The sequence below is a fragment of the Parasteatoda tepidariorum genome, chromosome 12, assembly GCF_982258835.1.
Source record: "Parasteatoda tepidariorum strain Cologne lab strain chromosome 12, Ptep-v5.0, whole genome shotgun sequence".
In the NCBI taxonomy this organism is placed as follows: domain Eukaryota; kingdom Metazoa; phylum Arthropoda; class Arachnida; order Araneae; family Theridiidae; genus Parasteatoda; species Parasteatoda tepidariorum.
The window spans coordinates 59413936-59435352 of record NC_141766.1 but is presented as its reverse complement, the minus strand read 5'-3'; the positions used below and the strand labels follow the sequence as shown (position 1 = coordinate 59435352).

The 21417-nt window shown below is 30.2% G+C and overlaps 1 protein-coding gene across 1 annotated transcript; it reads left to right on the top strand.

Annotated features, from left to right (window-relative positions):
• The first annotated feature begins 1380 nt into the window (after nucleotides 1-1380).
• On the top strand, nucleotides 1381-21277 carry LOC107449377 (uncharacterized). The gene is made up of 3 exons (XM_016064882.4): nucleotides 1381-1471; nucleotides 13500-14433; nucleotides 21220-21277. The coding sequence occupies exons 1-2, from the start codon at nucleotides 1427-1429 to the stop codon at nucleotides 14388-14390; spliced, it is 936 nt and encodes a 311-aa protein (XP_015920368.3). The 5' UTR covers nucleotides 1381-1426; the 3' UTR covers nucleotides 14391-14433; nucleotides 21220-21277.
• Nucleotides 21278-21417: the final 140 nt, after the last annotated feature.

Below are 21417 nucleotides of genomic sequence, written 5' to 3'. Positions count from 1 at the left end.
AAATTTGTTCATATTATCAAAATTATTAGTATTAAATATTAAGCTATTATTTTAATGCTTTAAAATACGCAAATCAAATGCATATCAGTCTTTTTCATACGTCTTCCATTCGTGTCGTCAGACTTAGTTTATAGTAACGTTTGATTATGTTTGAAGGGTATATCATTATATTTCGCTGCCTCTTTGAATAATTAATACGTCCATTATCACGTTCCTGAAAGTTCATTTTCAACAATTGATATTAAATTAATTATTTTATCAGTTTTGATGTCATTTTTGCGTCTTATTTTTATAAATGTCGCGATTTTTAGATGCATTTTTCATGACTTTCTATTTTCAAATAACAGCCATTGGAAAGAAAACTTATTTTTTAAAAAAAATATTTAGTAGCTGATCATTTGTTTACTGAAAGATTTATCCTATGATTCAATTTAACCAGTTAGAAAAATGTTCATTACGAATACCAGCCAAATGAATTGAATATTAAGCGAGCGAAAAATAAAACGATTTTTTAAATTAATTCGAAAAACAAATAAATAAATAAAAAGGAAGCCAAACAATTTTTATAAATGCTACCACAACATAAAAAGTAAATAAACAAAGGAATAAAATAAAAACTCTCCCTCATTCCATTCTAAAAAGAAAATTAGTCAATTTATTTTCAAGAAATGTGGAGTTTTATTTAGAATCACATAGATATGATGTAAAAAAATATAGTCTGACCTCGCCATATTGAACTATCAACGAGCCCAGCAATAATAAACGATGTTTCACTATATCTGAAATCTTTGAAAAAATATTCTGTTGTATTGCTGGTACATAATCTGTTTTTGTAAATTAACTACCCGGATTCTGTATGCAACTAAGTATACAGAATTTTTTTTTATAACTAAATTTTTAATCGGTACAAAATATTCGTAACGAAGTCTTCCTTTAACGAATTTAGATTTCCGTGATTTTTGACAAACATTTAGAAATTGACTGCTTTTGTAACCGAATAGCGTTCCAACACTCATTTGAAACAATTTTTTATAATGGGAATATTTCATTCTTAATTAAAAAATAGCGCAAATATATACTTTTGAACTGAACTTACAAAAGTCTAAATATCATTTATATAAATAGCTGTAAGAAAGTCCATTATAAACGAACAACCGATTTCTCAACTGTTCACTATAAGCGGGTGAAACAGCTAAAAATGTTCATTACAACCGAGAGTTCACTAAATCCCGGATTCATTATACCGGACGGTGAATCTGGGCTCTCGTTATAAGTGAGTTTGGAAGTATTTAAAATTGGTTGAGAAAAAAAAAGAGAGAAATTCTATTCTATTCCATGAAGAATCTTATTGGTTAGTATTGATGAAAGAGGCGGAGTTTTGATTATTTAAAGAAAGACGCGAAAATCTTTTCTTAACAGAAAAGCCATGGCTATGTATTTCCTTCTACTTATGGCTGTTTTGTGCGGAATGGTAAGACTTTATTATTTCATATCATTGCATTAAGAGTGCATGTACAGCAATATTTTTAATAAAATGCGTTGAAAAATAATAAATTTAAAAGAAAATGAAGCTTCCAAATATAAATTCATTTCAAAATAAATAAATATAAATAAGGCCCGGATTTTGATGATATTTGTATTGGCAAGCTTTGAAAGCGATTTACATTTCTGAAATTTTTTTTTTATTTTTAGGACATTCTTTTAAAATTTTAAGAGTATTTTTGTATTTTAAAGTATTTCTTAAATTTTTCGGGCATTTTTTTTCCTTTTTTTATACTATGTTTAGTAGTCAATGTATATATTTTTTTATTCTTATTATTTTGACATATATTTCAAATTTTAATGAACTCAGAACGTGTATAGCGTTGTTTTATATATTTTGATTTAATGGAAGTAATTTTAAGGAGGAAAATATTACTTTAGTTTTAATATTTTTACTTAATATGGCTTCTTTTGCGATAAGTACATTTTTGCATTTTTAGGGCTCTTTTTATGTCATTAAAATTCGGGCTCTAAATTGAAACCTAAAATAATGCATAAGAAAATACATACTAGGATAATACATAGAAATAATGCAAGAGAAATTATCAATTAAACTTTTAAAAGGTAATCAATGCCTCAATAAGCTTTTTATGTAGAAATATTCTATTTTAAAGGTTCAAAGGGTTGATGTTTATAAACGAATTATTTTTCGTTAAATACGATTTTCATTTATCCAAAATTCCATCATTACTTAACACTAGAAAGATTGAAACTTAGTATATACCTATATTGCCCAAAAGCAGTCAAAATGACAAGATTGTAAAAGAATAAATAATGCGTAAATAAATTTGTTTAAAATTAATTTTTAATATTTTTATATTATTTACGGTTTTATAACAAGTTATTAGTAAATATTAACGCTAAAAAATTATATGTTGTACGAAATCCTAAGAAATTGTGTCATTATATACATAATTGTTTTTTTTAATTGAAATTAAAGGCAGTGAAAATGACTTCCTTAGGCAATCTAGTGTTGTTAAATGATTTTAAAAATGTCTATATTATGAGCACCACAAATTTTCTGATTGTCGCCACCCGATTAGCTCTTTTTTCTACAAATGTTCTTGATCGTTACAATTTTTAAAAACTTATTTCTAAAAAACTACTCAAATTTTGGTTTTTAAAATTAGTATTTGAAATTGTTTTATGATGTTTTGAGTAGCCTCTTAGTACGTTTTGGAATGAAACAAGTGTTTAGATTTTTATTTGCTTTCCTTGACTCTCTGTAAAAACTTCAATGTCGTTTTGGTTTATGAGTATTTTTCCATCTAGTATATAAAACTCCTTTTTACTCCTTGTTTATTATTTAATCAATCATTTATATTCAAAATGCAACAATCTATGGAGTTCAAAAATTGGTTAAATACAGTCCCTGGACAAATTATTAGACATTCTATGTAAAATCTTAATTATCAGGTGATACTATTGCTTTTATGAGAATGAAACCGGTTTGCACTTGTTTACGTTAGGGTATCAATTAGACAATATATCATATAAATATTTATTATATCAGGTATTATATTAATATATTATAATAATTAGACCAGATTATTAGGCGCATTGTAGTGTTTTAATAATTGCATGTTTTGCGCGAATTTATATGCAATACTCTTATATTTAAACATTAATGAAATGGGCTTTGATAGAGTGATTTTTCATATACTTCCGATTTGTATTTATTTTCAAATTAATTGCATTACTATTTTAACCAATTAATACACCAACATAAACAAATGTAAACTGGTTACGTAGAATCTTAAGCCTAATAATATGCCAAGAGATTGTGCTTATTTTACATATTGCACATCATGCATTGTGAGCTCCTAAAAAATATCATCCTTTCGTTCTCGGACCAAGTTTCAATTTTAATTACTCAAAAGGTTAACATATTAATTAACTAGTACTAATTACCAAGAAACAACTGAATTACCTTTTTTTCGACGGTTTTATAACCCTCAAAGGAACAATATAATCGAAATTGTTTGGCAAAGAGAGAGGTCAATTGTCTTCTTCTTTTAAGCCAAAACTTTTATGCTCATTTTTGCAACTCAATAATAATTATTATTCTGTTTCATTAAGTAAGGACTGAATGGAAAGTTTAACACACAGCATTTTAAACTATGTATTTTTAAATATATAAAACAAAATCAATTAAATAGTTATTGAGAAGAATGTTACATATAGAATACAGTCAAATTATTAAACTCACTATGGGATTCTATGTAAAATCTGAATTATCAGGTCATAATACGGCTTTATTAAGAATTCGTTACGCTATATTTTATTTATTTGTTTATGTTCGTGTATTAGTCGGTTAACATTGTAATGTAATACGTTCAAAATAAATACATATAGGAAATATATAAAAAATCTCCCGAATAAAAATCCATTGCATGCATATTTAAATATTATAGCATTGCCTATAAACTGGGGCAAAACATGTCATTATTATAACACTACAGTGCGTCGAATCGTTTGGTCTAATTATTATAATATAATACCCGATATAATAAATATTCTATATTTATATAATATATTATCTAATTTATCAAATCGTCTACTCATTGATAAACGACCGTAAGAAAGCGCAAACCGGTTTCAGTCACGTCAAAACAATAATGCTGTATAGTATCACCTAATATTTAAGATTTTACGTAAAATCTTATAGTGCATCTAATTATTTTGCCAGAGACTGCGGCTTTGAAACCAATTAGATATCCTTAATAGTCTCCTCCTTTTGTCTCATAGTAAGGCATCACAGTTTTAGGACCACATTAGCCTTTAGTAATACACAAAATTGTCCTGATTTTTGCAATGTAAATTAGACAGTTCATGATATGAAGTCCTATTTTATAAAAAGTGATTTCTTATGAAAATGTCAAGAAAGATTGCAAAGAAACAGGAAATTACGAAAGGATTTCCCTTGCTTCAAGGAAATAACATCTTTAAAGACGATGTTATATTTTGAGTGTTTTCACTCATTCATGGGATGACATTTTAAGCAATGTTTAACATAAAAAAAGGTTAAAATGAACAGAAATATTGCGATTAGATGCACTATAAGATTCTAACTATCAGGTGACATTGTTTTTATTCGAATGCATCTCTTTGTTTACGCATCAATTGCCTAATATTAGAATGCAATACTCTCAAAATAAACACAAAGAGGAAGTATCTCCCGGAAACAAATTATATGTATGTCTAAATATAAAATTATCGCGTATAAACTCGCGCAAATCGTGTAATGATTGTTAAAAAATTACACTGCGTCTCATAATTTGATCTAATCATTATAATATACCAGTACAGGGTGTTTATAAAGTCCCATTTTGATGTTTAATAACTCATAAGATAATAAAGATAGATTAAAATTAATAACATAAATGGTTAGATAGACTCAAAAAGTTTCATGACCCTTGTCAATGAACTTTCACGTGTGCCCCCTTCTTTTTTAGAGGTTTACAGCAGATATGGTAGGAAAGATAGAAGATGCTGATTTTCTGAAGCGCATAATGTTCTCCAACGAAGCATCCTTTCATGTTTCTGGCATTGTTAATGGCATTATGTGCACATATGGGGATCTGAAAACCCCCATGAATACCGTGAGACGCAAAGGGATTCCCCAAAGGTTAATGTGTGGTGTGGACTAATGCACGACCGAGTCATTGGACCTTTCTTTTTTACAGAAAAGACGGTCTCATCAGTCGCATACTTAGACATATTGGAAAACTTCGTATTTTCACAACTAGAAGAGCTTCAGACACATGTCTTTTTGCAACAAGATGGTGCACCACCTCATTGGGGTATCATCGTTCGTAGTTCTTTGAATGACCATTTTCCAGGAAGACGGATTGGTCGAGGAGGTCCAATTCCTTGGCCACTCAGATCACCCGATATAACGCCGCTGGACTTTTTTCTTTGGGGATTTATAAAGGACATTGTTTACAGGAGGATTGTGTCGAATGTTGATGACCTGAAAGCCAGAATTACAACCGCAATAGCCTCTGTGGATACCGACATACTTGCCGCTACCTGGCGTGAAATTGCCTATCGACTTGATATTCTCCGTGCGACGAAGGAGGCACACGTGGAAGCTCATTGACAAAGGTCATGAAGCTTTTTGAGTCTATCTAACCATTTATGTTATTAATTTTAATCTATCTTTATTATTTTATGAGTTATTAAACATCAAAATGGGTCCGGGACTTTATAAACACCCTGTATAATGCTCGATATAAAATAAATGTTCTACAGGGTGGTCCCGAATTCATGGTACAAACTTTAATGGTAGGTACAGGACAATATAACAATGATTTATTGTATAGGAATGTATAGTCGCAAGTGACGCGGTAAGGCGTAAACAGGAGAAATAACGGTCGAAAAGAAAAACAAAGATTTTATTGAAAGCGTTGTTGACAAGTGTCATGCTTACAGTAAGTGTTCAAAATTGCGTCCACCAGAAGCGATACATACTTGACAGCGTCGATGGAGCGATTGGCGTACACGTTCAAAGATGCCTGGTATTTCACGCACACCTGCAGCAGCTACAGATATGCGAGCGACGAGATCCTCATCTGAGTCAACTGGAGTCTCATAAACAAGATGCTTTAGATGACCCCATAAAAAGTAATCGAGGCTCGATAAATCGGGAGATCGGGGTGGCCAAGGGATTGGTCCACCACGCCCAATCCATCGAGCACCAAACGTGGCATTCAGGTAATTCCGTACATCAATGCTGAAGTGTGCTGGCGCCCCATCGTGCTGAAACCACATGCGGTTACGAATGGCGATCGGAACATCATGCAGTAGTTGTGGTAACACTTCTTTCAGAAAAATAAGATAGCTTCCGCCACTGAGTCGCGTGGGAAGTAAGTATGGGCCAATCAAAAAGTCGTTCACAATACCAGCCCACACATTAATACAGAAACGTTGTTGAAACGCATGTGGACGCGTTGCGTGTGGATTATCGGTTGCCCGCACATGGGAATTGTGCGCATTAAAGACACCCTCGCGTGAAAATGTCGCTTCATCTGTAAATAGCACATTACCTACGAAATCCGGCTGCAACGCACATTGCTGCAGCACAATTGTGAATGGCGCTTTTCCCTACTGCGATACATCATTATCAACGGCAGCTAGACATCAACTGCCCTCTACCGGCAATGATACCAACCGATCACTCCATTTCTCTTTCCTTTTATTTCCCCTGTTTACGCCTCACCGCGTCACTTGCGACTATACAATCCTATACAATAAATCAATCTTACAATGTCCTGTACCTACCATTAAAGTTTGTACCATGAATTCGGGACCACCCTGTATATTTATATAATATATTGTCTAATGTATCCTATCGTCAAATTTATATTATATATCGTCTAAAACCAACTGGTACACTAACGTAAACAAGTGCAAACCGGTTTCAATCTCATAAAAACAATAAAGCTGTATAGTATCATCTGATAATTAAGAATCTAATAATGCGTCTAATAATTTGTCCAGGGACTGTATTTCTCTCAAAAGTATTTAGTACGATTGAAATTAAAAAGTGATTTCTGAGATGGTTGTGTCTGAAAAAGGCACTCGCTTTTTCCTTTACTACATTGATTACTACTCCCTTTTATATTGAAATCGCGTCATAGATATTAAATAAAATTCTTTCAAGATATAAGTATTAAGGAACGTTTTTTAAAATAAGAGTCTTTTCGTTTTTGATTCAAGAGTAATTGACACAAAAATGCTTTTAAACTATCACATTCAATCTGGAAAAAAAAAATTTTTATTTTTATTTTGATTAGAGAGATTTGTTTAGAAAAGGAATAATATACTTTGTCTTTTAGTGAATTCGCTTAAATGAACAAATTTATTGGTTCAGTTTTTATTGTTTGACATACAAATTTAGTAAGAATAGATTTCTATTAAAAGGAATTTTATTAGAAAGCTTTTAATGTTTTAAGAATTCAAAAGGTAACTACCGTACTTGAATTTCAACAAATATTTTAGCAAATGCAATTAGAATTAAACTTTAATTCCTATTACAATTATACTGTCATTATAATACAAATTGAATTACTGACACGCTTGCTTATAAATAAATAATATTAAAATTTTTATTCGCATTCTTGATCTTTTGCAAGGATTGAACACGAAATTATTATTAATCGTAATAATTATTCCCATTTGAATGACCCTATTGGCCATTAAAATTTCTAAAGTAAAAAGCTGCGGAAGCATCAAATTTCTCAATTTGCATTTAAATGTCATTTAATAAGTCTTTATGGTGGTCCTTTGAAATGCAACTTTATTAATGGATTTTAATGGGGAAGATTTTAAATTTTTGATTATTTAAATGAAATATATACTGGACTGTGAAATATACATTGAATAAAATATTACCAAATTTTAATATTGTTTTGTAAAACAACGTTAACAGTATATTATTAATATAGCTTCCGTTACACAGATTACAAAGTTCAGTCCCTTTCAGAAAGAAAAACTTAATCGAAGAAAAGCTGTTCATGAGTCCTCTTTCTTATGAGGCAACCACAGTTCGACCCCAGCGATGGATCAGGATAGCCTGGTTGGTAGGACGTTGGGCTCGTGTTCGTTAGAACGTGAGTTCGAATCTCACCGACCGAAAAATCCTCGCGTATTAAATGGTGACTGGTGCACATTAAATCTTCCAGGGTCACAAAGTCCTCAAATTTCTCATAACAAATCAATACCTCTAGTGGTACTAAATTAGAGATTGATCGTTCTCTGATTTGGGTCAAAATTACGATATGTGGATAAATGAATTAAACATGATTGTGTCCTGCCCTTAAAACGAACCGTAACGCGCGCGTGGATGAAGTCGTATTCTTGGCCTAAGATGGCGCTTCTAAAAAAATAAGAAACGCACCCTCTGCCTTAAAAATCCGCTTGATTCCCAAGCAATCTTGCTGGTATTGGAAAGTAGCATAAATAACAACAACAACAACATCTAAGTAATGGCTGATAGATACGATTTCTACGCTCGGCTTGCACTGACCACAGTACTGACTTAAAATATCATCCCTGGTAAATTGATCATGGGCTAGAATACTCTTACGAACTGGCAAACCGTGTAAGATTTTCCTGATTTTCTTCTCCATGTAACGCAAATGTGGGCTAGTTTCATCAAAGACTAGTGTGTCCCGTTGTTTGATCAACGAGTTCCCTTGTGGGTCAGGTTCAAAATTCGAAGGCTATACGAACATTGATAGTCGTAAACTCAAAATTGAGTCGGTAATGTATATAAAAAATCATCTAGTTTTATACTAATAGAAAATGCAATTCAAAGGGAATCTCGTAGAAAAAGAACTGTATTAAAAGAAGTGATCAAATGAAATGGATGTGACCACTCAGTTTCACAATAGGGTCGGAATAATAAAAACCTTCTCGTATTTTACAAAGATTATAAAAAATATATTCTCTCCCTGTTTAGTCTGGTTTTAAAATTGAACCTTTCAAAAAGTTTGAAAATTATTTACGTGACTTAAATTTAACGGAAAAAATGACTGTTTATTTTAAAAAGAAAAGGGGAATTAATCCTTTTGAAAACATTCAGATAGAAATTGATTCGAAAAAGATTTGTTGGTATTTCCTTTTCAAATGGATGAAACTCTATTTGAATAACATTTGCACTTGAAAAGTTAGCAATTTATTTCAACTACAATAAACGAAATTCCTTTCATTCAATCGATTTTTCGCTTTTTTGAGTGATCGTAGGAAAAGTTTTTGTTTAAAGAATTCCTTAATTAAGGTTTCTATCAAGTTTAATGTATCTAAATTAAAACACTATAGGATAGGAATTCATCTATTTCAAATCTCGAGATATTTAGAATAGTTTTTAAGTAAGAAAAAAATATAGAAAATAGTTATTTGAAACAAACTAGAACAACAAAGTAGGGTAACAGCGTTAAATGAAACCAGACATTTTTGTAAAATATTTAATAAATAAATCTAATGTTTTGCATTTAAAAGTAACTTAAAATCGATTCATTAATTTTAATTACGATCAATAGTTTAATTCAATTTTTTAAACAGAACCTTGGGATGTGCATGTTTTTCGTCTCTGCTTGTCTGATTTATCCAAATGAAACACACACCGTAAAGTTGCCTCTAGATAAGCTAAATACATTTTACAATGCAAAGCTGTAGTTAGCCTGGAAAACAAATTATATAAAATAACAATTGTTTAAGTGCAAATAAATCAGTTAAAATGCGTTTGTTTTTAAATCGAAACGTTTATGCAATGAAGACATAAATTGATTCGCATCAAAATATGTCTCGCCTGTATGTAAACAGAAAAAAAAATAATAAAATAAAACTATAGCAGTAAAAAAAGTAAAGAAAAAGTGTGGCTACATGCACTGAGATTTTTTTTAACTTACCTCAACACCAAAAATGGTGGGAACTATGCAACAAACTTTTTTATAGTGTACCCTGTAAAAAAATTTGTGTACCTTAACACCAAAATGGAGGTAACTATTTTACACAACAATGTAACTATTTTACCAAGAATGTTTCTTTTTTTACGCTACTTTTTGCACTATTTTTGATGTTCAGTAACACTAATATTTATAACTACAATAAAATAAGTTAACCATAAGAAGCAGTATTTTAATACGACAATATAAAGACACTTCTTAAAATGAAATTTGTAAATCAAACATACACAGAGAGAACTAGGCTTAACAGATCAGAAGCGGATGGAAATTAAACATTAATAAAGTTGTATCAAATTCCATCAAGCCTTCTTGGTGAAACCAAGCGAATTTAAGGGGTGGATTTCATTGGCCCCATTTATAGCCAAGAATAAAACAGATTATAATCTCGACCAGAGAACGATCCGATCCAAAAGTCTGAAAAAGTTTTCAAAAATATTTTTTTAATAGCTGCAGTAATAACGTTTGTTAAGGAGATTTGCAGAAAAATATTATGGAATACTCTTCAGTATACTTTGACAGAATGACATACATACTTAAGCTGCTTTTTCTTGTGCTGCAATTTAAACAAGAAATACAATAATAGTCTAAAATTAATTTATCTGATTTCTGGTACCATTTATTGAATTAAAAGTTTAAAGTAATCTGCATTATTTTTCTTCTGTTAAGTTATTTTAGATGCTTTAAATATGGATTTATTCCACCATCCCTTTTAACCACAATTTCATATTTTAAATAAAATTTAAACAACATAAATTTCCTGCTCGCAATTTTTATCTAACTTGAATTTGAGAATTTTGCTGTGCTAATGTTAGGTCGACATTTCAAAATTATTTTTCAATATCTACCAGATTGCATTTGGCTTGATTTATGAACATGGTGATGCAGATTGACTTCTACGGGGTCATAGTTCATGAACAAAATTTTACTTCTATGGATTACTAATGTGAGGGTGTCGCATAATTTAATTTTGCTTAACAAAATCTGTTAAACGAATTTTATTGAACATATTTTGCTAATAAGAATTTTTTTTTCCAATGGCAGGCACTGAACTTTATTCGTTTCGCCTTAGAAGATGCCAGAGTTGTTACTCATTTCGCGTTACCCAGTGGGCACCTGTGAACCTAAGTCACGGAGGCGAGTAACATTGCCCACGCCACACTGCCACAAACCTGTTTATAGGGTGGGCCACTTTCATACATCACACACTACAGAGGACAACACAAGAGAGAGAAACATCCATGCACAAAGCGGGATTCGAACCCGCAGCCATTGGCTTCTCAGTCAGGCGAGCTAACCGCTCGGCCACCTGGCCGGCGCTAATAAGAAATAATTCATGAAAAAATATAGGTTTTACTAAACAAGTGAGTGAAATACCTTAGCGTCTCAAAGGAGGAGAATTTTAAAAATGTTGTACTGCAGTCAATTGCAATTACACTAGTCAAAAATATAACTTGACAGAGCATGATTTATTAGTTTTTAATTCATAAATATATATAATCTATAAAACATAGGCAATATAATCGACTGGAATAAATTTCATTGAAAAAATATTACATTTAAGAAGAAAAATTACAACACTGCTTTCTAAAGATATTTACCAATAATAAACACATTAGCAAATAGTTATTAACCGCTTCCATTACCAATTTTTTTGAGGAAAAAAAATTCAAAAAATCAACATATTTTTTTATTTCATTAATAAATACAAGGAACTAAAGTAAAACATAATACACAAGTCCTAAGCTGAAATTTTAATTTTTTTTTTATGCGCGAACAATATTTAATTTAATATCAGTTTAGTTTACTATCTCAAATTATCACGGGAAAATGAAAAAAGTTAAATATTTGTCCTTGTATCTGTTCACATTTTCATAAACTGAAAAATCATCTGCATTACTTTCACTTTCTCCTGCGAACGCCATTTTTTCACTCTTTTTTTCTATGTAAATTCATCAACCATCGTACATACAATTGTACAAAATACGTCTGCAGTCCCACAAATAGCAGAACTCCCCAACAAAACTTGGCAAACTTCCAATACCAGCAGATTATTATTATTTTTTGTTTTGCTGTCGGTCGAATAAAAACGTGATAAAACAAAGCGTACTGACGAATTCAGCAATGCCCGAGTTTACTCGGGATAATAAATATTTGCAATATATACATACCCGAGTTAACTCGGGATAATAAATATTTGCAATATATACATACCCGAGTTAACTCGGGATAATAAGGAAAGCGGTTAAGACTATCTGGAAAGAAAAAAAAACTCAATCTCATGAATACTGTCATAGATGCAAACCCAGAAGTTCCCATAATATTTAAAGCGGTATGAATTAAAAGTTGTTACTCAGTAAATTTCATTTTTTCCGCTCTTAAAAAAATTCACTACATGATTATCAAGTCTTTTATATAAACTGTATTGTATTGATTGTTGTGGGCAAAGTCAATCTGAATCAAACTTATTAAATCAATCATGAAATGATAAAACGTACAGTTTACTACTATTCTAATTATCCAAAGAAAAAAAAATTCGAGATAAATCGAGATTTTGGCAAGTATGTACTGTAAACGCATTTATGAAACATGCTTACTTAACCTTTCAAATGAAATTATGAAGAAACTTTTCTACATTGATTTGACCTTTTATATGAAGCTAGGATAAGGCACCTTGTCACTATAGGTTTATAGTCAATTACTTCTTTAAAAGTGATGATATCCAGCATATGCAAGGATTAACTCACTCTCTTGATCTTAATGTAAAAGTGACTAAAATTTAGCCGTTTTTTAGTTTTCAAAAGTTTAGCAGAGAAGTTAAATCATTTCGGGAATTAATTTGAGGCGCGTTTTTTTTATTTTTTTTTCCTTTTCCCTGGACATTATAGCATTTTGGATTCGCTCAACTAATTACTAAAAAAGAACACTGCAACAATTTTTTATTGTATTTACATTATTGAGTTATCGTATGAATTATTGAATTATGGTATCTTACATTTCGACTTCAAGTGAAAGTAAGACTTTTTTTTTCAGCCGAAGTGGAAACATTTTTGAATTTTTATCACAACTTATTCTGATCAAATCGTTCAATCAAATTTAAGGATGTAGCATTTAATGTCCTTTAATTTTGGTGTGCACAAAGTTTTAAGTAGGGTACACCGTTTAGTTGTTATAAGGAAAAAGAGAAAATTGCTGCAAATTTTTTTTTGGGGGGGGGGGGGATGACACAATTTTTAGAGTTGTTAAACATCAAATTTGTATTACATAACAGTTTTACAGTGTATTAAATATTTTGAAAGAAATTTTTTTTAATTTCATTCTCTGAATGAAAGGTGAGCATTGATATAGGGTCTCTTTTTTAGGAAATTTATCAGCATAGAAAATATTAGATGTCATACAAATTTAACTGATTTCAATGAGTTTTAAGAATTTTTGCGAAGTATTTGCACAAGATTTTTAAAGTGTGCTATTTTTAATATTATATTTCAGATATCTTCTGAAAAGAAAATCTTGAAAAGATATGCACCCCTGGACAAAATCGGTGGTGGAGTAGTTCTCCGAGAAATTAAGGAAAAAAGACCAAACAGTCCTTATAAGCCAGTTTTAATGAATCTCGATAAAAATGCTTTACGTTATATGAGAAAAAGAAATTTTGATGAAATTGACAGAGCAGGATTCCGAAGCATGGGGAAGAGAAATTTTGATGAAATTGACAGAGCAGGATTTCGAAGCATGGGGAAAAGAAATTTTGATGAAATTGATAGATCAGGATTCCGAAGTATGGCGAAAAGAAATTTTGATGAAATTGACAGAGCAGGATTCCAAGACATGAAGAAAAGAAATTTCGATGAAATTGACAGAGCAGGATTCCAAGACATGAAGAAAAGAAATTTTGATGAAATTGACAGAGCAGGATTCCAAGACATGAAGAAAAGAAATTTTGATGAAATTGACAGAGCAGGATTCGGAAGTATGAGGAAAAGAAATTTTGATGAAATTGACAGTGCGGGATTCAGAAATATAGGCAAAAGAAATTTTGATGAAATCGACAGAGCAGGATTTCGAAGTATGGGAAAAAGAAATTTTGATGAAACTGAGAAAACAGATCTGCAAAGGAAAATTGATGGGAACGAAGTTCAAAACGGGGGAAATTTCGATGACATCGAAAAATCTGATCTTCAAATCAAAGAGAGAAAAAATTTGGACGACAGCAATATTTCAAAATTTCAAAACATGAGTAAAAAGTACTTTAATGTTGCTGGAGCAAAGTTCCCAAACATAAATGATCAAATATTGTTAAAACAAAAATTCGACGCGATAGATAGAATTCGAAATACGAAGAAAAGAAGTTATAAGCTAAAAGATAATTTCGATGATTAAATCTAATCAAATAAATAAGAACAGTAAATGATGCTCCAATCAAGTGAGTAGAATTTCTTTCTTAACAATTCATTCTCTAAAAATTGATAAAAAAAAAACAGTTTTTCTATATGAATACTTTTATATGATAATTTCAAAACACACTTTAAAATCTTTAGTTAATAATATCAAACAGTCAGTTTGGATTTTGATGACCTAAAACATTCCTATAAATGCCCATGAAAATGCAATCAAATTTGCTTAAAAATGCAACAAATATCATAATTAAAATAAAAACATAAAACTAAAACAATTTCTTTTTCTTAACTTTCATATCAAATGATATAAAGTAATGTTATACATGTTCATTAAAGTTTGAAATAAATATTAAATGCTAAAATATCAAAAATAGAAAAATATTTATTTACTTCTGAACGTTTCGTAAATAAATTTTAATGAACTTCCAATATTACTGGATATCAGAATTATATTAGAAGTTTCTTTCAATAGTGGACCTTTTATGATCTAAATAATACAAATCAGAGAAGAAACAAAACTTCTAAAGGCCCTTGCTACAAAATACTTCTTAATAAAGGCTCTTCACATTCAGTGATATACAGTCACTATGGGATCCCTATACAATTTATTTAAAGACAGAAAAAATCTCGCTGGAAATGTAGTCCGGTCTTATTTTATATCCGATCTAATTTTTGGGTACTAATGATTCTCAACTCAGTAGCCTTGTCATTTTGAATCCAATCCAGAAGACAAGGGAACTCTGGATGAGTACCCCCAGAGGTATTGATTTGTCATGGGTACATGTAGAACTTAGCGACTCGACAGATTTAACATGCATCAGTCACCATATACTACACGGGGACTCTTCGGCCGGCTGGGATCGAACCCACGAACTCTTAGGAAGGGGCCGAGTGCCCTATCAACCAGACTCTGACCTTACTTTATAAGAAAGACTAGCAGGTTGATCTAAAAAAAAAGCGCCCCAATAGAAAATAAAGCGGCTTTAATAAATATGTTTTATTCCAGTTACAGCATGCGTAAAGAAAATTTGGTCATTAGTATTGTTTAATTCCAAAGTTTGAACATTTTTGTGATATTATAGTTCCTTGTAACATTTACCAAACCCATGCGTTTTAAGACTGTAAGAACACATTTTTGCTTGATATCACCTGTTTCTAATATATGCATACGAGCTGTTGATAGATTAACCAGCTTAAATTCTGAATAATAGACCAAATCCATAAAATTTCAATCGACAAAAACTACTTCAAGAAGAACACCAGGTATCAATCCTGATAAACATAGCGTTGGTGAGCTATTATTTCTGGACACAGCTAAAAATACTTATTTAAGAAAATGGACACAGCTGAAGAGGCGTGTTTAAGCACAACTAAAACATTAAAGAGGAGCATTTGTATGACTATGCTTAGCGATAAAAAGAAGTTAAGTACGAAATTCTTCGTTTAGGTGTGAAATTCGGGTTGAACATTGAAGATGAGCATTTTTTTTTCGTTGAGCTTTTTTCTAAAACACGGTTTTTGAACTGAGTTAAGAATGAAAAGCTCGCCTTATTAACTCGAAGCAAATGACCTTGACTGAAAGGTGTTTGAATATGAAAATAAATAGTTGAGTGAGCGTCTTCGTTGTTAATGCTAGAACGAACCGAGGAAATGTGATAAAAAAAAGTCTTTCACCTTTTAGTGTTTTCATTTCTTATTGTCGTTGAAAGATTTAAGAGCTTTCCAATAGCTTAGCAATAATATAAATATAAGGAGCTAAAAAAATAAAGTTTCTTATTACACAAATAAATACATTATTAAATCTGTCAATTCGATGCACTAAATGAGAAGAAAAAGCAAATGTCCGTCTCACATGTACACTAAATCTTAATAATGTTGGAAATGAAAAATACAAAATCTGCACATTTTTTAAACTTAAATTAATGATGCTTTTTTTAATCTCTTAATTTAAAAGCGATCGTGTAGTTGAAATGTGGTAAATTTCGAGAAAAGAATCCTACATTGTCAGTGTCCTTCACAGCACTCAATTCTAAACATGGCATTGTTTCCCATTAAACTCAAAATAATGAAATGACTTTAAAGGATCTAGTTTGGATAGAAAAGAATTGATCATTGATTTTTAGTTTAAGGACAATCGGAAAAAAAATTAGGAACTGGGTTATTAGTTTGGGATTTGAATTTTGTCAATTAGTTTAGGACTTTTTTACAGAACTACGTTTTCTGTATAGATGAACAGTCGATTCTATAATATTTGATTAAAAGGTATTAGTGAAATGTTAGCATTGTTCTTAATTCCTCTTATCATAAATTAAAATATTGGTTTCATTTGTTTATTTTGGAGCTTATTTAACTTTTGGGAGATTGTTAACTTATCTAATATAAAAAATAAATTTTTAATGCTGAACGAAGAACAGTACTCAATACTGTACCATGTAGAATCAATGCACTCTGCATAGACTGAATATTTCTTTAATGTATGCATATGTCGAATTTATATTTAAAACCTTAATTTATTTTTTCACTAATAACTTTATGACTTCAAATGTTTAAAATGCTTTTATTTTATTATTTTTGTTTATTTTATAATTACGATTATTATACGTTAAAAAATATGATCTTTTTTATTTTATAAAGTCAGAAAAACAATTTTAGCAGACAATAACAAAAATAATGAAAATTTAAGATATTTCTTAATACGAGACTTTTAATCACTGTAATTATGATATTTTAATCCAAAATATTTTAAAGACGGCCGATATTGAATCCCGCATAAATAGGCTTTGAAATTAAGGATTTTATGTTCCTAAAGCATATAGACACCTTTCTAAACTTTTTACTCATTCAATGTTTTTCTCTTTTTCAAGATTTTCAAAAAAGGGGTTGATTTATTTCTAAAGTTTTTTTAATGATTTGGCAATATATATTTTATTTTTCTTATCTGTGGGCTTCTCTTTATTATGTCTTCGTTCATATACGTCATTATTTAGACTTACTTTGTGATTATTTGTCATTTATTTTTCTTTGCGTTTACATTTTTTCTAATTGCTTTTTCTTACTTGATTTTCCATTATGGGCCATCGGGTTCACCACTGACAACAGCTCCTGTGTGTCCCCTGATCAAGTGCTGCACATAATTTAAATTTTTCTGCTAAAATTGTTTTTCTCATTTTATTAATTAAAATAATACAAATTTGGATTTATAATGTTAAATGTTTGCCTTTTTCTAAATTTGTGGTTTCATTCTTTTATTAGATTTTCATGGAAATGTCTATTTAATGGCTCCTACAAAAAAACATAACTCATTATCTTCTCTGAAATTCTAATTATGAAATAAGACTGCATGGAAGACAAGAAAAAAACATATATTTTGAGGCTTTAAGTTAAAGCAAGACATTTGTTATTTTACCGGTCTGAATGTGGTGCGTTGAAGGTTAATAGATAAAGTCCCTGGCCAATTTATTAGACGTACTATGTAAAATCTTAATTATCAGGTGATACAATACAGCTTTATTGTTTTTACGCTACTGAAACAGGTTTGTACTTGTTCACGTTCGGGCATCAACTGGTTAAATTCGACGATATATTGTATAAATTAGAATATTTGTTATATCATGTATTATATTAGTATATTATAATAATTAGACCAAATTATTAGACACATCGTAGATTTTTAATAATTACATGTGTTACACGAAATTATATGCAATACTTTTATATTTAAACATACATGTAATGGGTTTTTATTCGGGAGACTTTTTATATACTTCCTATTTGTTTTACATTACAATGTTAAACAATTCATGCATGATCATAAATAAGTTTAAACCAGTTACAGCCGAGTGAAAATAATGAAGCTGTTAATTAGGATTTCACTTAATTAGGATTTTAGGATTTTAGTTAATTAGGATTTTAGGACTTACAGTGCGCCTAATAATTTGGCCAGGACCTGCATATAAAGCGCAAACGAAAGGAAATTAATTATAACTATTAATTAATTATAACTATTAATTAATTAAAAATAGTCTGTAATAGTGCAATAGGTGTGTATTTGGTTTATAACAGTTCAATTGTTACTGACTATTAATTGTTACTGCTAGTCTGACAGCAATGCGCTGAGGGTTAAAATTATTACAATAATTTTTACCCTTAACTCATTGAAGTCAGACTATCAGACAGACAGCTATTGTTTTACTTTAGTCAATATTCACGAAAACTTTTCTTTATTTATATAAATGATTGAATATTTCCCCAGAATTTTCCTTTAATTATTATGAATTCCCAGCAATAATAATATGTGTTATTAAGTTAATATTACATTTTCTGTTTGTAGGTAATTAATTAAGATACAGAAACAAAGCACTATGTTCTATTCGCGAACGCAACGCTCGAATACGAATGTGGGAGGATGGCGATATTTTCCCCTTTCCTAATATTTTTCGTAATTACTTGTCAAAAATATTTTTTTAAATTTCCAATACGGTTTCTTTTGGAACTTTTTATTTCAGTTCCATATAGTTTCTGAACTCAAAAGTTTTTAATCTATTTAAAAGTCAAAACAGAAACTGACCTTCTCCTATGACTCTCCACACGCTAGTGATTTTAATATTCATATATATATATATATATATATATATATATATATATATATATATATATATATATATATATATATATATATATATATATATATATATATATATATATATATATATGTAGAAAGATGCAGTCGGACCGAGCAAGGGAAACAGACACAGGATTTTGATTAAATCAGAGTAACTTTATTTATGTCATACTTTGTTGAGTGTTAGCGAAAAAGTGATGTTTACTCCATCAGCGATCATTCTTTCTGGTAGGGAAAATCTTGCAAATTTTCTGAAAATGTCTCTATTTAGGGAAAAGAGGGAAATCTTACAGATTATTATTGGTTTAAGAACTAGCTCGAGTAATTCCCACGAAGCTTAAAAGGGAAGAATGTCTTTATTTAAATTTATGCATAGTTGGGCCAAAAATAGATTTAGATACAGGATGTGGCTTTTAAAAGTGTGAAAAAGTAGTTCGACTTCGAAGCAGTCAAAAGCAGTTCGATTAATTAGTAATAAAATAGGAGTTGTTTTATAACGAAGAAGCTGATATAAAAAGATTAATAGAAGCTTTTTATGTTACATATATATATATATATATATATATATATATATATATATATATATATATATATATATATATAAGTTCAAAATGAAGAATAAAACAAAGAAAAATTATAGACATATGAAGAAAAAAAAAAGGGGGGGGGGTGGAATAATAAGTAAAAAATAACAAACAACAGTTTATATAATGTATTAAAAAAAGAAAAAAAAAGAAAGGATGAAATTTTATTTAAAAAACCGGAAAAATAAAACCGGGAAAAAAAAGATATAATCTTTTCTTCAGCCCACACGATTATATCCGCAAAACAGAGTGCTTTCTGATATTGTATCAATAAAGCCAATACAATAGTGTGAGGAGCACTCAAAAAATTATTTTATAAAAATAACAACAAAAAAAATAGATCACAAAAAGTAAAAATAGCATGTAAAAACAGAAAATAAAATAAAATAAAAAACATTTAAAAGAGACTATCAAGCGAGTAGCAAAATCAGATCAACTTACAAGGACAGAAAATTTTTCAAGAAGGATTTAAAAATGTTTTCGCAGAAAGATTGCCAGATTACAAAATATGAAAACAAAAGATGAAATTTGTTGTTGTTGTTAATTTACGTCGCACTAAAGCTGCACAATGGGCTATTGGCGACGGTCTGGGAAACATCCCAGAGGATGATCCGAAGACATGCCACCACAATTTTGATCCTCTGCGGAGGGGATGGCACCCCCGCTTCGGTAGCCCGACGACCTGCGCGCGAAGTCGAGCACTTTACGGTAGCACAGTTTAACGAGGACCAATACCGCACACCCTCGGTCCCTACGCAGACTGATCCAAGTGGTCACTCCCTCATTATTTTTATTATTATTTTATGTTTTCAATTATTTTCTGTGCTACAAACAAACATGAATAATCTTTTCCATGGTTAATTTTGATTAATTAACAAAAACAAAAGCAAAGTTCGAAGTACAAAAAACAAAGTTCGAAGTTTAACGATGATACCATTGTTACCATCTTTCGTAATGTAACACATAATATAGCGTAATTAATCTTTCACTTTTTACAATTTAAGAAGCCTTAAACTGAATGACGCTATTAAATCAAACTGATTATTTTCTATCCAAATCAGACCCTTAATATACTTAAACAAACTATTTCGTTACTTAAATTCAACGAAAAACATATGCCACTTCAGTTTTGACAGGAAATGCCATGTTAAACTTCGGTTTCATCTTCTAATATTGGAACACTTTGGTGACGTCATTAGGACTAACCTGTCTATTGCTATGGAAAACAGAATTGAATGAAGTCGAATTGAACGTTAAAATAGAATTTCAAAAAACTAATAAAACAAAATTGAATTTTGAAAAAAAATTCTTTGGCAATAAGTAGCTTATGATATACAACAATGCCAAATATATAACGAATATATATATTAAAATTTGTCACTTACGTCGATTTTTCTATTGCTCGGCAAAATAATCATTAGTAAGAAAAAAAATTATATTTAATTTCTATAAAAAGTTTTTCAAATGGGCTAAAATGAGGAATTCAAATTACAAACAAAATGTTCATTTTGCAAAATACTAGCACTTTTGAGTTAAGTAATTTCAAACGTATTAGTTTAATTTTTCTATTTATTTTCTACAATAATTGTAATATTTTTCTTTTTTAGTTGATGACAAGAAGAAGCTCTATTGGAAAAACATTAAATAAAATATGTTAACATGAAACTGTTTCCAAGTTATTTTACAACAACTTATTTATGCCTCCCCATAGTGAAAATGTTATCCATCTAGATGACAGAGATAACATATGGCTGAACTTTCATGGCTCCATCTCGGCCCATATATGGTTTTAGGAGGGTTAGACT

Coding starts and splice junctions, on each gene's coding strand:
- LOC107449377 (XM_016064882.4), top strand. CDS start 1,427: ATGGCTATGTATTTCCTTCTACTTATGGCTGTTTTGTGCGGAATG. Junction 1,472..13,499: donor TGGCTGTTTTGTGCGGAATG/GTAAGACTTTAT, acceptor ATTATATTTCAG/ATATCTTCTGAAAAGAAAAT.